This window comes from Myxocyprinus asiaticus, chromosome 12 (genome assembly GCF_019703515.2).
Source record: "Myxocyprinus asiaticus isolate MX2 ecotype Aquarium Trade chromosome 12, UBuf_Myxa_2, whole genome shotgun sequence".
Taxonomy (NCBI): domain Eukaryota; kingdom Metazoa; phylum Chordata; class Actinopteri; order Cypriniformes; family Catostomidae; genus Myxocyprinus; species Myxocyprinus asiaticus.
In genome coordinates, this window is record NC_059355.1 from 28,663,442 (window position 1) to 28,686,211 (window position 22,770).

General features: G+C 36.6%; 1 protein-coding gene across 1 annotated transcript in view; it reads right to left on the reverse strand.

Moving 5' to 3' along the window:
* Positions 1-22,770, reverse strand: part of LOC127449663 (inactive tyrosine-protein kinase transmembrane receptor ROR1-like) — a 187,987-nt gene that overhangs the window by 13,049 nt on the left and 152,168 nt on the right. The window contains exon 5 of the mRNA XM_051713214.1: positions 2,100-2,227. Coding sequence (XP_051569174.1) covers positions 2,100-2,227 — 128 coding nt within the window. The remainder of the gene's footprint in view (positions 1-2,099; positions 2,228-22,770) is intronic.

Genomic DNA, 22,770 nt, shown 5'->3' on the forward strand with positions numbered 1-22,770 from the left:
GACATTTACCTGGCCCTCGTTTCGTCCTTTATAAGAAAGAAAGAAAGAAACCTGTCACAACGTCTAATTTGTGTTCTTTCCAACTCACTGTCAGTTGGCCTTCCGTTTAATGTAGTGTGGAGTAATAGCTGTGGGAGACCACTAGGGGGTGATTTAACATTTACATCACCTCTGTTGTTCCTAAATTTGTGCAGCTGGTGTTTAGAATGGTGTTTCACTGTGGGTAATGTTATGGCAGATAAACAATGGAAGAGTTTTGGGAAAAGGGTAAAAGAAGTGAAGTTTGGAGTAATTTTGGATTCTGGATTAATGGAGCTGGCCAATATCTGGATAAATAAAAAAAACTGTGTGTAAAAAGTGCAAGGCAGAATTGCCATACTTCGGGAACACAACCAATCCCAAATGAACAGATATCATGGTGAATGGCAGAGATGTAAAACAAAAGGTAGTAAACAGGTACAACCTACAACTGCGGAAGCTTTGAACCCTCGGAAACAAATGTCAGCTGATTTGCCACAGGCCAAGAAGCTAACAAATTGTGTAGCTTAGTTTATAGTCAGAGACATGCAGCCACTTAACATTTAACAGCCGCTTAACTAGTGGCTTTTTCCGAAACATGTTAGAAAAAATAAAAATGTTTAGAGAGTTTAAGTCACCCTGCTGCTTACACATTATTAATGATGTGCTGAGGAATATGTATGAAGAGACAAAGACTATTGTGCATACGCAGCTTGAAATGGCGGAGGGCATCACTCATACTACAGACTCCTAGACCTCACAAGCTACCAATGAATACTGGTAGCCCTTTGCTGTAGATTTAAGGGTTTGGTGTAGCAACGAGTAGCCCAATTTATATCTGAAAAAATACTTATGTAGCCACGTGGAGAAATTTAATGTAATTTAACTCTAGTCATTAATTGGACATGGCCCCTTTAAGACCGGAGTTTTGTGACACTCGTGTTCTGGCACACTCTCGTGTTAGAGACATGAGAAACATGTATTGCGCAAGAGAGCTCCCAGTTGATGAAAAATTTTGATAAATTCAATTAAATATGCGTACGTTATAATAAGAGTCATATGTTAAAATTGAGTGTTTGTTATGGGTTATTTTTGAAGGATGCATATGGATTGCATGTGTGGAGTTTCACCACGTTTTGTATACATGTGAGGACTGGGTATGTAAATTTAGAAAGAATCATTTAATGATTTATAGCCCAGAGTGATATCCAGTTTAGTGAATAGGTGTAATACGTGTTATATATGAAAAAAATTAGAATTTTATTGTTGTAACTGTTGTACATGTCCTTAAAGCCTGGTTATAAATGCATAAAATGCTTTGAGTGATTTAAGCATGTGTTAAATGCATAAAATAATGTCAGTGTTTAAGCATGTTTAAGCATGAATTAAGTATGTGTTGAAGCATAGGGCTAATGCCCTGTTTGTATTTTCTTTTGACATTAGCCTCTACCGTATTTTATTGTACTGTATTTCTTTCTAGTGATTTTCATTTTGCTGAAATTCACTGAATCATTTTTGATCTCATTTGGAACTTTGTTCTTTCAGAGTCATAAATTGTCAGAAAACTCCTGGATTGTAATCCAGTTTTCATTCTTCAAATAAGTACAAAAACACAGTTTTATATTTTATTTTATTTTTTATTCTCTTTTTCTATACGGGCCCCATCGACCACTGTTTTTTTTATTTTGTTTAACAGCCGTCACAATAAAACCCCAAAAGATATTTTTGTATCCTGTGGCAATTATTTTCAACCCACCGGCTATATTTATATAGATCGATATGCATCAATCTCAAGTGAAGCAAAGTATTACTCTGATACATGTTAAAAAAAACGATGGCAGTACCATGGTACATTTTGGTACTTTATTGTTATTGTGCTGGTTTTTATGTTTGAAGCATACATAAATATCTATACATCTCTAATTCTAACACTGTATTTTATAAGGCATGGGCATTATATCTTCTATAAAGGCAATGAACCTGTTCAATGTAGTAAGCCAGCACAACATATTAAATCAGCTGTGTTGTAATTGAAGTCAGTATAACAGAAAATTTTAAAATGTCCTCAATGATATAACTACCTGTGATCTGGGTCTCTATCTCGCCCTGCATCTGCAGTGAGTCCACGAAGATGCTCCTGTTTCCTATGAAGCGAGCACAAGCAATCCCTCTGTATGGCTGACAGAAACCTTCCTCATCAAAATCCTCTCTGAAAACAAAATGGATACAAAACATCATAAAATAGGCAATCAGACTGAAAAACAAATCTGCACTATTTTCTTATACCTATTGTGTAATTGAACAGGCTAAATAAAGATGTTGTGGGCCAGTGGTTCTCAACTGGTTTTGCTTCAGGGCCCAGATTTTACATAGAATATCAAGCGGAGACCAAACATATGCCTCTAGGACCAAAGTAGGGGGAATTTCTATGATGCTGAAATTCAAATACTAAACACTGGAGGGCAGTAAGTGTCACTAGATCACAAAAATGCACAGAGCCGCAATCCCACAGATGACTGCTGACATACCAAACTTTGCTTATTTAATCAGCCGAGACAATACAACCCAGCATCTGAAAAATAAATTCAAACAGAATGTAATACAGACCTGGATATATATTCTAAGTCATTCAACAAATTGTAAATAACATCAAAATAATGACTTATTGTTATGGGTCTACATGCCATACCCTGTAATTTAAACCATATGAACGGGTGTTTCTATGAAAAGGGTATGTCATCCATACACACTATAAGAAATAGGCAAAGTCACTATTGGACTCCTGTGTGAGAGTGATATATGATTGCAGTGTGGTAAACCAAAACTATTTGACTTCAAATTAGGAAGAAAATATAATGGGAGAAAACAATGATCAGGGCTGAGTCAGGTTATGAACCGTTCAAATAAACAACAAAATTTGCCAAAATTTTGAATCAATTACAATTGCTTGTGGTGTTAATGAAAAGCAGGCGTGTGAAAGGTGGGAGGTCAAGAGTCAAAGCAGTGTCTGAGGAGCTAACGTCAGCCCCAACTCAAGCACTCAATCTGTTTTTGTCCATGCAAGTATAATAGAGCAACACAAGAATTTCCATTTTTAATTAATATTTTTTTTTATAAAGTATTTAACTCCTTAAATTTTTGTTAAATTTTTTAACAAAAAATCTAAACTAGCCGCAAACTTGCCGCAAATTTGCAGCTTGTTATTTTCACATGCAAATGAGCTTTTGACTCGCAGCAAATGTTTGCAGCTCTTCGCCAGAAATAGTGAACTTCCGGCAAACCTTTGGCAACAATGGACAATTTGCCGCAAGTTTGCCGCAAAGCTCATTTGCATGTGAAAATGATCTGTGGTGAATTTGCGATGATCTCTCGATTTTCGTAACGGTGTTGATCTGAATGGTTTCAGAAACCATGAAAAGGATAAAAGTCTAATGTTGGACTAACTCAAACTTACTATGTAACAAGTACCTTGGTACTAGCATAGTACCATGGTAATACCATGCTTTTTTTGGACATGCACCATGGTTGCACCATATTAAACTTCAAAGTCCCTTGGAATCTTTGCTGGAATCCTGAGAAGGGAGAATATAACTGCAAGAAGAGAGTTGTAGCTAGATATGACAGGCACGCGCACCTACACGGGGGGTCGTGCTATGGGGCCTCCAAGTAGTATTTTGCTTAGGGCCCCCATATATTCAGAAATGGCCCTGGTTTTGGGGCAATTGTCTGCTTGGACATGCTGGAAGACCAGCTGGGACCAACACACCTGTTTAGGCTGGTTTAAACCATATACGTAGAGATCCTTCAGTGCCATGATATACATCAAAGTATCACAGTATTACCATGTGATATCATTGCTGTATCACGGTATCTCCACAGTACTTTTTATAACAGTGTAAATGTTTAGTTTGGAAAATTTGTCCTGCCATGTATCAAGTGAAAAACTCAAGTGTTTTTACTTCAATACTCTAAAATTTAGTGTGCTGTGTGAGTCCAGCACAGGCATCCAGCACAATGACAGACACTGGAAAGAGTTTAATGGCTTTCCAGTCTGTGCATCACAGGAAAATGCATTGGTAACTGCGGCCACCCACAAAAGGCTAAATGACAAGGAACAACAGAAGAATCTGTGTTAAATCAAGTTGTTGTGGAGAATTACAACCTACTTTTGCATAATATTAGTTTATTCCTCTCCAACTCTCTCTCCCTGACATTCTCTCACTCTCTCTGCTCCTGTCTTAAACAACACGTACTGTACATACTCAAACACAAAACTTTCAGTTCTTCATCTGTATGGAATCTGTATGTGTGAGTCTTTCTAAATGTTTGGTTTGGTTTTTTTCAACAGAGGGTATGCCCAGGACATTAACTCATTAATGCCAGTTGGGAGTGGCTGATAGTTATGGGAAAAGTGTAAGCTGCAACACAAACTATGCTAATTGGCTTGTGACACTGTTGTAACAAAAAGGAGCGGGAAAGAGAGAGAGAGAGAGAGAGAGAGAGAGCAAATGAGAGAGTGCTATTGTAACTAAATGCATATAGACTAAGCAAGCACAAAACACAATATGCTTTTCAGCATGCATTCAGATCATACACATTTTGGAACCCTGTGTAGGATAATTGAACTGTCCTGTTAAATCTACTGAGACGAGGCAGGCAGTTTAAATATGTTCCCCTGTGTGCTGAGTAGAAGAGAAGTCAAACTGAGAACGATGCGCACTGAACATTACCAAGATGGATGTCTTATTCTTCAGGGTGTCTTGTTGAGAGTGTGTAGACAAAACCATACACACAATTATACAATAGGGTCCAAACTTCCTAGACTAGTTAAAATGCTTGCATTTTTTCATTATTATTTAATATATATATATTTTATTATTATTATTACAAATTATATTATTAAAATTATAATTTGAATGAAAATTGGAATTGAAAAACTGACATGAATTTCAGAATTTCTTAGAATTTAGTTTGTTCCCCTTTTGCATTAATGACAGTATGCACTTCAGCTGGACTCCACAAGTTTGTGCAAAACCATATGATCCATGTTTTCCCAGAATGATATGACAATGTTGCAAAGAGCATCTTGTGTACTTCAATGGAAGCAAGGAAATTTGACCTTTTGTATGAAGAAGATAACATGGTCAACTGAATGACTGACTGAAATTTACTTACATTTGGTTTGTGACCTAGAAATATTGCAGAAACTTAAAAATTCTAAAGCTTTCAGTTCATTTCTAGCTTAAAATTTCTTCCAACATTCTAAAGTTTTCTGTTCATTTCTAGCTTTTATTGAAAAAAAAAAAAAAAAAAAAAATCCATGTGGTTTCAGACTTCACTGTACATGCATACTTACATGCACAAAAACATCAGCAGTGATGAACAGACATGTAATCAGAAGATACGTATGTGCCTGCTGTCCCAATCAGAGCTCTGCTGATATTTCAAAATCAAATCTCCATTAGCACACGGAGGGTGGTCTGCAAGTTTGTCTAAAATGAATATCCTGAACCAAACAGAGGCATGACTGACAAGACAAAGCCTTGTTAAAATGTTAAGCTCATGAAGATGTCAGTGCTGCATACTAACACGGTAAGGAGAATGAATTTGTGTCATCGGTATTACTTCACAGGCCCTGGAGTCTAATAAATGTATCAAGATATTCCCACTCTGGAAACAATCTCCAATCTGCCTGGCCTGCAGCCTCTTCCATCTTTTTCAGCTTATTCTCCCTCCCACTCCATCCATTAATGAGTCAAAAACACATCCCCAACATGTTTCCTAAACTTTTTTCTTGTGTCATATGTTGTTCCACTTAAAATTCAAGAGATAGTTCACTCAAAAAATGCAAATTCTGTCATTTACTCACTCCTATTGTTTGAAACCCTTACTTTCTTTCTTCCATGGAGCACAAAAGGAGATGTTAGGTAGAATGTTAACCTCAGTCACAATTCACTTTCATCTGCATCTTTTTCCATTCAATAAATGTGAATGTTACTGAGGCTAACATTCTGCATTACATTTTCTTTTGTGTTGCAGGAAGAAAGGAAGTTATACAGATTTGGAACAACATTAGGCTGAGCAAATGATGACAGCATTTTTTTTAGGGAGAACTACCCCTTAAATTTAGTACCAGGGAGGTTGATAATTATGTGAGAGACTGATCTCAAAGCCAAACAGTGCATTAATGTGATTTTGAAGCATATCTGACTGCTGACATGTGATTTTATGAACAGAAATTTCCACTTAGTCCATTATAAGTTCAAGAGACTCACTGGCCTACATTCAGAGCACCAGTTGTAGATAAGCTTAGTTTGAGGCTTCCCATAGTAATGGAAAAATTCCTGGAAATATCAGGGAAATGAGTAGGATCATGTCATTGGAATCTTTTTTATAGTGAGTGTGAATCGTTCAAGTTTAAATCTTTCTATTTTCTAGTTCTAAAACATTTAATTATTTGCTCAGATATTGTTCTTAACAGGTTTCTGCAATTGTCAGACACCTGTTAGACTGTCTGTCCATCAAGGGTCTTATTGAAGACATTTGTACACTAAGTATAATCATTTAAATCTATTAATTCAAAAGATGGGTATCTGATATACAAATGGCAATCCACACTGTGGCAGCGGAGGCGTAATCAAGCATCCGTCCGGAGAGAGAGAAAGCGGTAAGGGTGCTTGCACCTGAGCTAGATTATGTTTAACACCTGTTTCTAATTCCAGTGAGCATGGGGAGAGTGGCATATAAGCAGCCACGCCACCAGCAGGGGAGAGAGAGAGAGTCTGGCACAAGGAAGGCCACGGTGCTCCTGAAGTTGTTGCGTTCAATCTATTGTGTTTGTGAAGCTGATGTGTTTAAGTAATTACGTCCTGTGAGGCTGATGTATTTAAGTGACTATGTGCCTGTGAAGCTGATGAGTTTGTGAAGTTGTAAAGCACTGAAATGGCCAATTAAAAGTCTTAACTGAACCTGGAAAACCCACTTCCCTGTGATCTCCTTCCCTTCTGCTGTGTCTCCGTGTTACACACACCAGTCTCGAAAATGGGAACACTAACTGTACTTATTTACCCACCATCAAGTCCATTTACCAAATGTAAGTAATAATTAATAATCGGCACATCCGAGGTGGTAATGCGTCTATGAAACACAGCGTTTTCGCCCCTAAAATGTTCTTGTGACTGGAACTACTTTCTTCCACCATGGATTCAGTGTCTTGCTTTGATACAGCCCAAGCCTTTGTTACTAGTTTGAAAACATCACTTTAGAACTTTTTTAGCTGCTTTACTGGAGCACTTGCTGGAGTAACAAGGTAGTGCATGTATATATGTGTGTGTGTGTGTGTGTGTGTGAGCAAGAGAGAGAGAAAGAAAAAAAAAGAGCGATCACGCGTGGGATTACCTCTGTTTGCTGTGGCTCTCGTCAGCAATTACATCGTTTCAAATCACCAAGATGTAAGTTTAAGTATACTTCTTAGCAACAGCTAGTGTCTCCATTCTCAAGCTTTTCTGTTGCTAAACAACTGTTTACAACCCCTCACAATTGCAGGGGTGTGCTGACATGAAGGCTCTGTTTGTTGCTCGGACTTGCGTGCTTGTGTGTGTCCGTGTGTGAGAGTGTGTGTGACAGCAAAAGAGAGGGGGAGTGCGAGGGTGTTTTCCAAAGATATTAAAAGTTATTTAGAACAATCTAGAAATTTTTGTATTGATCAAGTCATGGGGGTGTGTTTACACAAAGGCTCTGTTTGTTGGTCGCGACTCGAGTCTCTTTGTGTATCTGCATGTGTATGTGTCAGTGTGTGTGGGGGTGGGTGAGAGCAAAAGAGAGAGAGAAATAGCACACAAGGGTACTTTTCAACAGAAACTGAAATTAGGACATTATAGACATTGTTTGCTATTCTTCTTATCCAATTTACTTAGCCAGTGTTGGTTTTAATTGGTTATTTTGCTGTGGTAGCCTGTACTGCTCTTTGAAATAACTGAAATAATTTGACAAAGTGATATGGAACTGTTTTGCGGTCAAGACCTGGAACTTCTTCATAGGCGTGTGTTTATTAAAAAATAATTGCACACTTAGAATCAAGCATTCAACAGAGCTGTGGTATAAAAACTATAAAACTTTGTAAAACTTTGTAAAACATTTTAAAATTTTAAAGTGTTAAGAATCTAAATCTACAGGTTGCTCTTGTCGAATAATGAATGTTCAAAATCATGTTTTGTTCAGGAAATATATTGCACATGTACTTGTATGCAAGTACCTTAAGTGGAAGGTACTTTTAAAATATAATTCTTTATATCCCCAAACATGCTCACACTGTTTTCCATGACTTAAGAATCCCTACTAAACGTACAATAAAACTCTGTGTTAGATCACCTCTCTTGAATATTTTATGGGCTACACAGTGATACATGTACTTAACGGTTCTGATCTCGTCCAATATCATGTCATACTTTATGTGCCCATTTAAAGCTATTATTTAGATCTCTGTTCAACCCCAATTCTGAAAAAATTGGGACAGTAAGAAAAATGATAATAAAAACAAAAAGGAGTGATTTGTAAATTATATTCACCCTTTGCTATATTGAAACCACTGCAACAACACATTATATGATGTTTTTCCTAGTGAATTTCATTGTTTTTTTGTTTTTTTTTAATGTACAGTAATTTCAAATCAGATGATTGCAACATGCTCCAAAAAAGTTGGGACAGTCGAGTGTTTACCACTGTGAAACATCAACATTTCTTCTATTAACACTTATTAAGCATTTGGGCACTGAAGACACAAGTTTGTTAAGTTTAAAAAGTGGAATTTTCCCCCATTCATCCATTATGCAGATCTTCAGCTGCACAATTGTACGGGGTCTTCGTTGCCATATAATGCGCTTCATTATGCACCACACATTCTCAGTTGGAGACAGGTTAGAACTGCAGGCAGTCCAATCTAGCACCCACACTCTCTGCTTACACAGCCATGCACTTGTAAACCGGGCAGTATGTGGTTTGAAGTTGTCCTGCAGGAAAATGCAGGGACGTCCCTGAAATTGACGGTGCTGGATGGCAGTATATGTTGCTCCAAAATTTTTACATATCTGTCTGCATTAATGGTGCCCTCAAAGATGTGCGAGTTACCCATGCCATGGGTACTGACACACCCCTGGCCCATACAGACACTGGCTTTTGGACCTGACGCTGATAACAGCGTGGATGGTCCCTTTTCCTCTTTGGCCCGGAGAACATGACAGCTATGTTTCTCAAAAACTATTTGAAATGCGGATTCATCGGACCAAAAAACACATTTCCACTGTTCTACTTTCCATCTAAGATGAGACTGAGCCCATAGAAGTTGGCAATGCTTCTGGGCAGTGTTGATGTATGGCTTCTGCTTTGCATAGTAAAGTATTAACTTGCATCTGTGGATGCAGCGGTGAATGGTGTTGACTAACAAAGGTTACTAAAGTAATCCCAAGCCTATGTTCATGATATCCAATACAGATGAATGATGTTTTTTAAGACAGTGACATCTGAGGGATCAGAGATCACGCGCATTCAGAAGTGGTTTTCGTCTTGCCCTTTACGCACTGAGATTTGACCAGATTCCTTGAATCTTTTAACTATATTGTGCACTTTAGAGGGTAAAATGCCCAAAATCCTTTCAATTTGTCTTTGGGGAACATTGTTCTCAAAGTGCTGGATTATTTGCTGAAGCATCTATTGGTAATTGACAAGTCTCGATTAATCCTTGCTCTTGAAGAACTTGGCTGTTTTTGGAGGCTTTTTATATACTATGACACAATTGCCTCACCTGTTTAACATCTCCTGTTTTACATTGCTTTGTTATTTTTAACTCATATTGTCTTAAATTGCCCCTGTCTCAACTTTTTTGGAGCGTGTTGCAATCATCTGATTTGAAATTACTGTACATTTAAAAAAAAAAGAAAAAAGAAAATTAAATTCAAAAGGAAAAACATCGTATAATGTTTAGTTGTAGAGATTTCAATTTAGCAAAGGGTGAATATAATTTACAAAACACTCCTTTTTGTTTTTATTAGCATTTTTCATACTGTCCCAACTTTTTTGGATTTGGGGTTGTACTTTTTACTACTCAATAATTTTTATCTGTTTTTTTGTGTTCCCTGAAAGCAATAATAGTGTTTGTATTTCACTTCTCAATGACTGTGATTGTCTCATTCAATGCAATGTGAATACCATGTTTATATTATATACTGTATGCTGCATTATCTATGCAAAATCAAAGACTCACAAAGACTTACAACAACAACCAAAGTTACATCTGCAAGCATGGGGCATTTTGAGCAGAGTTTCAACTGACCAAAATGGGCAGAATGCCTGAATCTGTAAAACAGAGTACTTCATTGGCTTTGTATCTGCACACACACGAGGTTTCCGAGACTGTTCTGTATGCTAAATGTAGGACACATAAAAGCTTGTTTAATGAGGACTTTCAAACAGTACTCGGCATAAAATAAACCCATGTGTTGTATTTTGAGAGATAGAATTCATGGTCAGGTAAACTCCTCTGTTAATGTTTGACCTGGGTCATTGGCAGTATATTTAACAATAGGGGAATATGGAAACAGTGTACTGGTTTGTCCCTAATACGGGGGGCCTGCGGTCCGTAACTGCGTGATCTAGAGAGGAAGGGAAAGACAGTCACCAAGGGACTCTCATTAGGAGTGACGAATAAAAAGAGGAACGAGTCCTCATGTTACACTACCACAATAGAAGCCTCTGTTACAGAAGCAAAGGACACAACCCTGCAACCCTTGAGTTTTCCCTGAAACAGAGCAAAACGGAACATGCAAACTATAGTCAAAGACTAGCCATATGATTTGAGAAGAGACACAATATATAGCTGCAAGCAGCAATCATTACAGCATCAGTCACACCAATGGTACATTACTGTATAAGGATGTGCCGATTTTTTTTTATTTTTATTATTATTATTATTATTATTTTTTGTCATTGCACACTGTAAACCCTAATGTCAAATAATTAACTGTGTTGAGTAGGGTTAAATTGAATGATACAAATGAGAATAAAAATAAAATAAAAATAACCTTAATGAGTATTCTTTCTTTTTCAGCTTTTAAGTAATCAGAATTGATTTATTGTTTTGAGTTTAATGAATTTGTCTCTCGAATTAAACTCTTTAATTTAAATGTAACTGAAACTGGGCAGGGGATTTCTAATTCCCAGCATGCTTTGCATAGCACTTGACAGGGAGAGTAAATGTAAAAATTAAGTATTTTATAATGTCTTTGCGCAAGATGAATGTGAAGAGGGAGACTAGTATGTGATTAAGGATTTGATGTGTTATTTAGAAGAGTTTCTGTTATATTGGAGTTTTGGGGGTTACCATTATGGTGAATGTTGGAGTTTGAGATTAGGTTGAGGACAGGCAACAGTTATGCTTTAAAGGTATAGGTATAGGTATTAAAGGTAAAAGTTCTGGTTGTTCTATGTTGTTTTACATGTTAAGTGATTGCCATGCAAATCAAAGTATGATATTTCCAGTTAACATGCATTTAGCAAGCTAGCTTCTGTTGTACTAACTATTTAAGTTCTCTAAGGCCTCTTTGAAGTTTTTAAAGCAATGTTACATGGTAATTTTAAGATCGGCCAAAGAGTTAGTAGTGGTGATTTTAAATAACTTCACCCCCACCATCTGTTGGAAGCCAGATCAGGTGTGCAATTAAATCTCAGATCTGTGCTTTATCCTACAGGAACCCAGAAGATAATCCTTCCCTCAATCTCTTCACTCCTCACCCCATCTGATCACGTCACGTCCCTGAGTGTAATGCTGAGGCTCTGGCTCCAATTTCTCAACTCAAAGGTCTATGTCCACTGGGTGCAAACACTCTCACTGAAACAAATAACTCTGAGATTGGTTGTTTGGCTGTACCGCAGATGATTTGCTTACACACTGTTCAGTTGAGTGATTTCCAAAACAAAGAGAGCAGAGAGGTCAAGCTGTTAGGAGGCCATTAGGAGGTGGAAACGTACATTGGCGCAAAATAGTCTGTTTGTTTTTCTATTAACTGAGCCACAATGTGTACCGATCGTTCAATTACAAACAGAGCTGACAAGTTGAGGTGGGGAAAAAAACCAAATAATAGAGATACTACATTGTGGAGTGTGTGTGTTTGTCCCAAGAAGTCAGCTAAATATGAAAAAGCCTCCCTTTGGGGATGCCCTAATTTGGAAAATTGATTAATAAATTAAATATTTATTTTTGTATTAATGTTTTACATAAATTAACATTAATTAATTAATGTTTTTTATCTTAAAATGTTTAATTAAAGTTTTATTTTAGGTTTAGGGTTTGGGATAGGGTTAATCTGTTTAAATATAATAAGATTTACATTAAAATCAATGGAAGTTTATGGGACATCCTTCATTATTTAGATAGCTAGATAAACATATATGTGTGTGTATGTGTGTGTGTGTGTGTGTGTGTGTGTGTGTGTGTGTGTGTGTGTTTTAATAGAAGTGGGTGTGAATGTGTGTGTTTGTGTGAAAGTTATAAGACTGAATCCTGACACCACTGTTATTTAATGTTATTGCACACTCTGTGAATCTGCGATTGTCTACCAAACAAGCGCCTGGAGTTCATGCTGTAATAGTGTTGGCTCCAAGAACTGACAAAGCACAACTAAGCTGACAATATGACTCATATAATCACAAAGCCTACTAAAGAGCAGCCTCTATCCAAAAGAGCCTCTCCAGCATATTTTAATACACGTTTGTGATTTGTCTCACCTTGTCATTTACCAAGCCAAAGTATATAGATCATAATGCAAAAATGTTCATTAAAATGACATGAACATGCATGTTTAACACAACCAGTGTGTTTTTATAGAGACTGGGGAAGCTTGAGAAAGAATGCAGTACTCAGTGCTAACTTCCATATATACTATTTATCTCTGTGCATATCAACAGAACAAATAATTATACATTATGTATAATGTATAAAGATGTTTAAATGATATAATATATACAGTATATTATATATGATAAATATAATAGTATATACTCAATATACTGTATACTGTGTATACCATTAAACTATCTTTGCTTAGATATTATTACAAAACTTTTGGATATTCAAAGCTTTAAAAACATTCAAACTGAATGAAACTTGCTCTGCAGGTATGGGGTTATCCATTTGAGAAGGGCCCAGGGAATAAAGTTCGTGCTCTCCCAATAAAAGTAAATTTACAAGTCATGTGTCCCTCTGAAAGTAATGGGAATAAGACATAACTTATTCCCTCAGCAAAAAAAGTAGAGAAAAAGAAAAGCATCTCTGAGCTTTCATTCATATTTAAAGTTGTGTGTCCAAACGTGCGCCAGCTGTAGCTCACTTGGAAAAAAATCAAGGGGTTTGGCTGCAAGACTTCATGTTCATGGAAAAACCAGAGGAGAGGGTGCACGGGAAAGAGTGTATCGAAAAAGGAAAGGGAGAAGATGGAGACAGTAATTCTGTGGTATTCGGGGAAAGAGTAGGGATACGCTAGGGCCTAAAAAATGAAAGTGTGTGTATATGCATGTACATGTGAATGATAATTAGAGTGAATTAAAATCCAAACTGTAAGGTAACGAAATTCTGTCAGTTCAGGAATATCAGGAAATACCTTGAGCAAGCTGGATTCAAACTCGAGTGACCAACATACATATACTGTACACTACCATGTTGGAGCACGGCACATGCATCATCTGTTAGGCCTAGTCTCTCAACAAATCAGATAATTTTAAAATGGCAGAACATTGCATGAAAGTTCTTTGGAATTTACAGCAACCATTGACTTTTGCTTTTTGTCCTTGGATAATCAATGGCATTAAAACTCATTATTCCAAGTATTCTGTAATACTATATACGTTACAGCTAAATTAAAAAAAAGTATCAACTTCTTTAATCATTGAGAAACTTTCTTGCACAGCATTATAAGGAGGGAGCTCACCCACTCATTCAAACAATATGCATACAATAACTGACAGTTACAGAAAAAACTAATATTAAAACCAGTCAAAAAGTATCAAATCCCACCTTATAATCATGTAGGTTCTCTTGAAAAAGTGTATAAACAAACAAATCTAAAACAATGAACTAAATATCATGCAAGCTGAAACTTCAAATTTCTTTCTTTTTAAACATTTCCTCAATATGCAACAAGAGTTTACCTTTGTTGGCTTTGTTTTTCTATTGCAGATAAAATCTGGGACTCCTTGCAAAGCTAATTAGTGTTGTCTGTCTTTGTTTAGATTTGTCACACACTTACCACTATTCTACAGTACATTACAATACAGTAGGGGCACGCACAGATATTTTGATGGGCAGGGGCTCTAAAACTATTTGAGGGGCAGTCGTTTTAAATGGTCTGCTGGGGTGGGGTTGGATGGTCTCCGTCGGACTGGGTGGGTGCGCGTGCGCGACCTCAATTTCTTTTTCGCTATAATAATTTTTTTTAACCCAGTGTTACATTTAATGCTCAACTAAACAAATTAATGAAACTTTTATAAATGGAGTAGGTAGGCTTGTTAATGTATGAGAATACAAGGCTTAATAATTAGTCATAAAATTTAAATTATTTTGTATTTTATTTTTGTAATTATTTTCCAAAAAATGCTAAAGATGAAAATATAAATGGTGGGATAATTTGCACTACAGAGGGGAAAAAAAATACCTGGGTTTATGTTACATTCACTGGTTAAAAACTTAATTGTAGATAAGAAATAAATGCGTAATGCTTTGAAGAAGAATGCTGTAAGAAGATTCAAAATATTTCCGGTCATTCTTTTTATTTATAGACTACAGGGAGGTTTGGTTCATAAGAAAATAAGAAAAATAATATTGCACGTTAATTATTGAGCCAATATGAATAAAAGGTAATATCATGTCAGACTTTATGCAAACTAACACAAACCGACGGTAGACTGCTGATTATTCATAATGGATTTGTCATCTATAGAGGCAGACAGTCTGATCTGTAAGCCAAGCAGGCTTACAGAATTAAAAACGTAATGGTGTGTAACATGTTAAGGACAAATAATGATCACGAGTAAAGTCGTGGTACAGTATCGCATACCTTTCCAAGTTCTCCAAATATTCCACAATCTGCATAATATATCGAAATTGGGGAAGAAAAGAACAACAATTAACTTATTTAGCAAAAATAGACAAGCGCAACTATGAACAATGAGGCAGAAATCTGAACTAAATGTTCTTAATTTAAAGTGCACATTTGTTTCCTCAGTCACGCGCCCTGCGTCTGTTGCAAGAGTGTAATCACGGGTAGAGATTATTATAGTCATGATAATTTTGTTTCATTCCATAATCGATGCATCAATGTTTCAGCATAATACTGACACATTTTACATCCCTAAATACTATTATTAAGAGTAAAAAAAATAAAAAAATAATTTCATTTGGGTGGGCAAGCTTTCATGCTGAGTGGCATTTGAGAGGAACCTCAGCAAAAGGCCAGGGGCTCGAGCCCCTAGAGCCACCACCTCTGCACATGCCTTACAGCAGATCGCACAAATTGTGATATCAAGAGATAAAAATTGCACCCAGATTAAAGTTGTTGTTCTGATGGAATGTTCTACTGAATCTTCACTATATTGTTAATATGCTTAATACTTAAAAAGAGAAACGATAGTATCATTAAAGGATCTACGTATATACTATATATAACCAGGACATTTTAAATTACCCAATGGTAATTCTCAATGGACTCTGCGACACACCTTGTGAAATCGGGACTGGTCTTTTGGCCATTGTGACACGTCTCATTTTTTCAGTGTCATGCGGCAAAGATTCTGTGTCAAGTTAGGTTTATGTTTTTAATTAATTGTATAAATTGTACTATGTTGATGTATTAAATTGACAGGCCTAAAGAAATATAAAAGTATGTTTAATAACATTTTCAGCCATCCTTGCTGTGGTTAACTGAAAGGAAAATATTTTTGCCTGTGATTACCTTTTGCTCGCTGATATCAGCTGGCATATAGTAGCATACCAGTAAAATAAAGATAAACAGGCTGATGTCATTGAGTGACAGAGGTTAATATGCAGTCATATGGGGTGCTGGGGAGGTATGGTGACCTGCACTGCTTGCCCTGAGACTGGAAAAGTTTTGACAAAAAGGTCAGTCTCATGTTTCAGACTTCACCTCTGCTATATACCATTCCAGGTCAAAGGTCATATACCAAGAGACTCATATTAAAGCTCCAATCTTCAGTCAATCAACACTTAGTTAAAAGAGTTCTACAACAAGGTAGAGATTGAGATCTTAACCGAGACTGTATGGGTGTGCAAAAAAACCTATTTGGAGCTACAAAACCTTTTGCTATCTTTGGTCAAGTCAGTAAATAAATTGCACTAAATTAATAAATACTGAGTAAAATCCCATGAAAAGAGGCATTATCTGATCCAAATCAGCAAAAACTATAACCTGGTCATTTTTACTGGTCTGTAAGTGATATGTGGTGACCAGTTGTAAGGTTAATGTGTCCCATAAGATTTAACATGTCTGTGAGGAAGAAGAAAAAAAAAACATGAAGGACTGTGAACTTGCAGTAAATTTGAGAAGCTTTTACAAGTTCGGTAACTCAATGTGCCAACTCAGCAAGCTATACAAACAACTTAATTTAATCATTAAAGTATGACTCTACAATTAAATTAATGTCAATAACAATACACCTCAGTGACATGGTTCTGAATGGCCATTTATTTAAAAGACATTTAAAAGCTTTAAGAATCAAATGTATAGGGGGCCTGGGTAGCTCAGCGAGTAAAGACGCTGACTACCACCCCTGGAGTCGCGAGTTTCAATCCAGGGCATGCTGAGTGACTCCAGCCAGGTCTCCTAAGCAACCAAATTGGCCCGGTTGCTAGGGAGGGTAGAGTCACATGGGGTAAACTCCTCGTGGTCGCTATAATGTGTGGTTCTCGCTCTCGGTGGGGCGCGTAGTGAGTTGTGCGTGGATGCCACAGAGAATAGCGTGAAGCCTCCACACGCGCTATGTCTCTGCGGTAACTCGCTCAACAAGCCACATGATAAGATGCACGGATTGACGTCTCAGATGCGGAGGCAACTGAGATTCGTCCTCTGTCACCCGGTTTGAGGCGAGTCACTACGCCACCACGAGGACTTAGAGCGCATTGGGAATTGGGCATTCCAAATTGGGGAGAAAAAAAAATAATAATAAAAAATCAAATGTATAGCATGAAGTCTGAGAAACAGAACTTTAAAGGAATAGTTCACCCTAGAATGAAAATTCTATTATTATTTACTCAACCTCATGTCTTTCCAAACACTTACACTGTTATTTTATCCATGAAACACAAAAGGAAAAATCTTGAAGAATCTTCACATAGCTCTTGTCCATACAGCAACAGTTCATTTAGTGACCATGGATGTCAAGCAACAAAAATAGCATTTTTGCCATATTGACGCACCCACCCACACCAGGTTTGATGTCATTAATGGCACACGTCATTGGATCTTGGGTGACTATTAACCAAATGGTATGATGTACATTATTGGCAAAATATTTGATTTGAGAGCTGCAGCAGAGGGCAAAATTTTCACTGAATAAAAACATAAATTTTGCTCTGTTGCCTTACACAAATCTATTGTATGACTTCAGAATATATCACATAAGTTATTTGTTTGGGTGTTTTTTTTTTTTTTTTTTTTTTTTAGCTTGACAAATAGATAGTTGCATAAAATTCCTTCAAAATTTTCCTTTTGTGCTCCACAGAAAACATGACAGCATAAGGCTTTGGAAAGCATAAGGTTGAGTAAATAATGAAAGAGTTTTCATTTTTGGATAAACTATTCCTTTAACATCAGTTGAAGAAAATAGAGCAGAAGTTATGAGAACCCTTTTGTTAAATCCTTGTTGTAATAGAGAGCTTTCTACAACTGAATTGCTACCCTTGAATAGCTTTCAGAAATATTATAGCATTATTAAAAAGCAGGATGGGAGACCCATTATAATGATTCTCGGATGTCTCTAGCACTTGTACCCTGATGGCCCAACCATAAGAAAATGTTGGTCTGGACTTTGTCAATGTATTTTTGGTCCACCATTCGGTAGGCCAGTAACAAGCGAAAAAAATTGAAAAAATCTGAACGTCTCTTTTATAAATGTCATTTTATTTCACAAGAAGGTTCCCTTTCAGACCAGCTGGAGGAAAGTTAAACAGGCTTGACAAGACAGTGATGGTAATATTAATCTTTTCAAATAGACAAAAAAGGATGTTATAAACAACCTTGCAAAAACACAGGGCCGTATATGGTTCAGATGCCTACTATTAAGTATTTTGATGTGTTTCATGGGACACCAGCAGCACAACTGCATTGTGTACATTAAGTCTCTTCATGGTAAAATCACAGTACAAAATGCATGTCTATTTACAGATCATTAATGATATTTTTATAAGGTAAACCTTAGCAACTCTTCCGGCTTGATTAATGTACATCACTTTCGAACTGAAAGCAGCTCATTCTCTCAGAGGCTGGTGATGGCAGACTGACATAGAACTATAAATGAGAATTTGAAAAGGTGGTAACTAGGGATGTGATCTTTAGGGCTTGCAATGTACAAACCCTAGACTCCACAGATAATTTAAACATCTTTTAAAATCAAGAGCCAGAGAGAAGTAGTTGTTAAGGACTGGAACTAGGAGAATTAGGAAATGTAAAACATATTTGATGGGATATCTAAACAAACCAACAGCTGGCAGGGAGTAGTACCCTGTGAAGACATTTTTTTGAAGTCAGTGATGCACTTTGCACCAAAATCCTTCTGTATCCCAATAGTACCCCACACATTAAAAGCTAGTTCCAGTTTATTACTGACATCCTAGTGGAAATTAATATTCATGTTAAAGACTTTCAATGAAAGAGCAACCTCTGAGCAAAATAATTGTCCTTCAAGATGCTGCAAGAAAGCAAACTAGGGAATGCTGGCGGTAAAGCCATTTATTTCCCTTTAAGTTCTACCATGCTTCTGAAAAACACCTTAGCATCTTGCATCTAGCTCAGTAGAGAGAGGTGATGCTGAGACCTCTCTCATACAGGATGGCTGACATTTGGGCCAGAACAACGGTGGCCATTGTTTCTCCCCTCAAGGTTCAGCCTGTTCCCCATCTATGGTGTTCGATTTCCTCCTTTCCAGGTGGTCCCCATAAAGAAGGCAACGTTAAAAGTGAGGGGCAGTGCGAAAGGGAAGAAAACATATTGCATTTATTAGAAAGTTTATGAATAAGGTCTTCAGTGTGAGTAATCATAATGTGCAGCTGTGGTGAGCATCTGAGAAGTGCTAGACACAACAGGAGACTGGATGTGGAGGCTGCCCCTACCTGCTGTTTCAAGACCAGCTTACTGTGCTTAAGCCTTTCCCTTTGCAAACGATAAAGTTGATCTCAGATCACTGAATCAAATTCAAATATGCCCTCATCAAACAAAGAAAAACATATCAACCTCCTCTGACCTTGAGAGCTCATGGGACTCCATTACGGTCATACAGTACTGTGCAAAATTTTAGGCACTTGTGCGGAATACTGTAAAGTGGTGATGTTTTCAAACATAATAGCATGAATACTTGTTATTAATCTACTTTCTTCATACAAAGAACAGTACACATACAAAAACTAAATCAATATTTGGTGTGACCACCCTTTGCCTTTGAAACAGCACCAATTCTCCTAGGTACAGTTGTGCACAGTTTTTCAAGTTAGTTGGGAGGTAAGTTGTTTCAAGCATCTTGGAGAACTTCACACAGTTCTTCTATGTACTTCTATGTAGGCTATCCCAGTTGCTTCTCACTCCATGTTATCTCAGACTGACTCAATGTTGAGATTAGGCCTCTGTGGGGGCTATAACATATATTGCAGGGCTCCTTTTTCTTTTCTATTTGCAAAAGGAGTGTTTGGAAATCAAATATGTACATCTCAGACATTGACAAATAATGTTGTCCATGGTGATAAAAATGAGAAATCTTTAAAAAAAAAAATCTAATTTAAATACACGTGTCAAGTTCATAGAGATGTAATCTTTGTGTCCAATTTGGTTTCATAAAAAAATAAATAAATAAATATATATATATATATAAATAGCTTACAAAAAAACAAAAAAAAATTAATGAAATTCTTTTTTTGTTTTTACAAATATCATGAATTTTTGAGTCAAGAATAACAAGAAGTTTTCTCAGGGTTACTCCATATGACCTGAGAAAAATGTGTCAAAATATCTGATAATATCTGATGTCTAAAGGGCTCTGTTTTATGCTTTTTTTTCTTTTCTTTTTTGTCACATGACAATAACATGACAACCTACACGTTGGATAAACCAAATGACTTGGACAAAAGTTGCAAAAAGACAAAAGATGGACAAATTTGTTTTTAATACTTATTTAAAATAAAAATAATAATGAAAGACTATTCTGCACTCATGCCAACATTTGTTTTTTTTGAATATTCAAGCTTTTAATGAGACTTAAAAAAAAAATTTCAATGTCTTCGGACATGTACACCACATGATTTTGTTTCACTTTAAGTACCAGAAAAATATCCAAATTACTTAAATTTCTATTCAAAACATGTTTATCATAGTAGAGGTGTATTCATGTAATTGTTTTCTGTGAATAGCACTTTAATGTATTTTAGAAAAACTTAATAGATCTTGACAAAAATAAAAACGATCCATCTCCCATTGACAGACTAAAGCAGAAGATCTATAATATCCATCTTAAGACAAATGTTTTAGTGAAACATCTAATGACTTTTGTACAGTACTTTCCTCTTAAAATTGAATGCAAAGAATATTTTCATCTTATGAAGAATTAAACCACGTTTGATTCTCTATCAGTCTTAGTGAGGGTTGACACCATAATCTGAACTGAATTAAAATGAGGCTGCATATAAACATAAAGTTTGTTTTATTATTAGAATGGACAAAAATATAGCTGACCTGCTTGTGGACTGTTAATCAACCTCTAGCTTATGGCCAATCACAATTATTACTGTCTCACCTCTTCCACCACAATTTATTTCTGTTTTGTGTTTCGTCTCTCTTTGTTGACCTGTTGCTTTTCATACTTCAATCCCCCTCCCGTCTTTCTCTCATATTTCCTCTCTTTCATACTACAAGACCATCTTAAGACCAGCTGTGGAGGAACCCACAGTCTACCCACAGTCTACACATTGACACCAGACCTCTAAACGCACCTCTGATTTGGAGTTCCTTAAAGGAAAAGATTCATTAGAGACACAGCCACACCATGTCACTAGAGACACTCTGTCCACACACCATCTTTGCCAGACACTGTACCTTTCACCAAGAAAAGACTGGCACTTTAGTTTCTTCTCTGGGGAAAAAAAATGGAGAAGCAGAGGTGAGAGAGTACAAAGAAAACAGAAAGATTACGGACCCCTTTTCCTCTTGATGCAAGCTGACAGGATGGCTTCCTTTGATGATGACACTAATGTTTACCAACAGGCCGATGTGTGGCTGAAAGGGATCTCTGTGCATACCTTAATTCAGGCAGCGCAGTAAGGGCAGCTAACCCAAAACGAGCTGTGTTGCTGTCTATATGAGGCTTAGAGGCACACATGTGGGTTTGTGGTCTTTAATCAATATTAATGTGATCTGGAATGCGGCCAGCCACGTCAGGTGGTCAGGAGTTCAGGAGTTAAGGCTTTCATCTCTATCCCACAGTGCTAAGAATTGAAATCAGCACCATTTGAAATGTCAGTGTAGTAAATACAGACCATGAGACTACTTCTACAAATAGGCCACCTTTAAACAATATTACCGGCATGTTGATATTCAGTACAACAGCACGATTGCAAGTGTGATATTGCTTTTATTCAACAGTTCTATAAGTAAGAAGTTGATACAGAGCAACCTACATTTTAGACACAATATGGCCAGTTTTTGCCCACATTTTGCCTATTTTTGCATTGTTAACAAAAACAGTTCCAAACCAAGCCAAAGCAGGATGAAACTTTGAATGTTGCACACAGACTGTCAGACTGTCTGGAAGGCCATAAACATAGACAAGCAAAGTGTTACATACAGTGAAGTGTCCCAGTGCTGTTATATTAAATATCAGCACTCTTGGAACGCTGCTTGACCAGTCGGATTACACAGTAATAAGTGAAATTGTGTTGCTATTTTTACCTGATCAGACCTTTAAAAATAGCTTTCGTTGCTGTAACCTAGTTAAGTTTGATTGAGCCATATAAAATAGCACTTTTGCTTGAAAAACACCAGTTAATTTAGATGTAAACACATGAAGTAAATTTTTTAGGTTACCTGGAATTAACTGTTTATAATATGAGCAGATACAAGTGAGGACAAATAACAACTTAAAGAAGTTATGTAGCAATAAAATGAAACTATTGCAGGGATCTTAATAGTTATATACTTTAATAAATCTATGCCCTCAAGTGACTTGGTGTTGAGGCCTGCAGCATGGAAATATACTAACATTAACAGAGAAGCTCCCAGGCAGAAATATTAATGTACTGACTGTCAGCTGAGTAGGTTGAAACAGAAACATGTGGATAGCTTGGTTGTAGGTTTTTAGGTTTTGTCCAAGGAAAAATAAATCTGAATATGAAAATCCAATGCATTGATTGCATAATTTAATAATAACTATAATTATATGTTTTAAAATTTTACACATTTGCGTTTGATTGCGTCCAGTAACATTTCTCTCTTC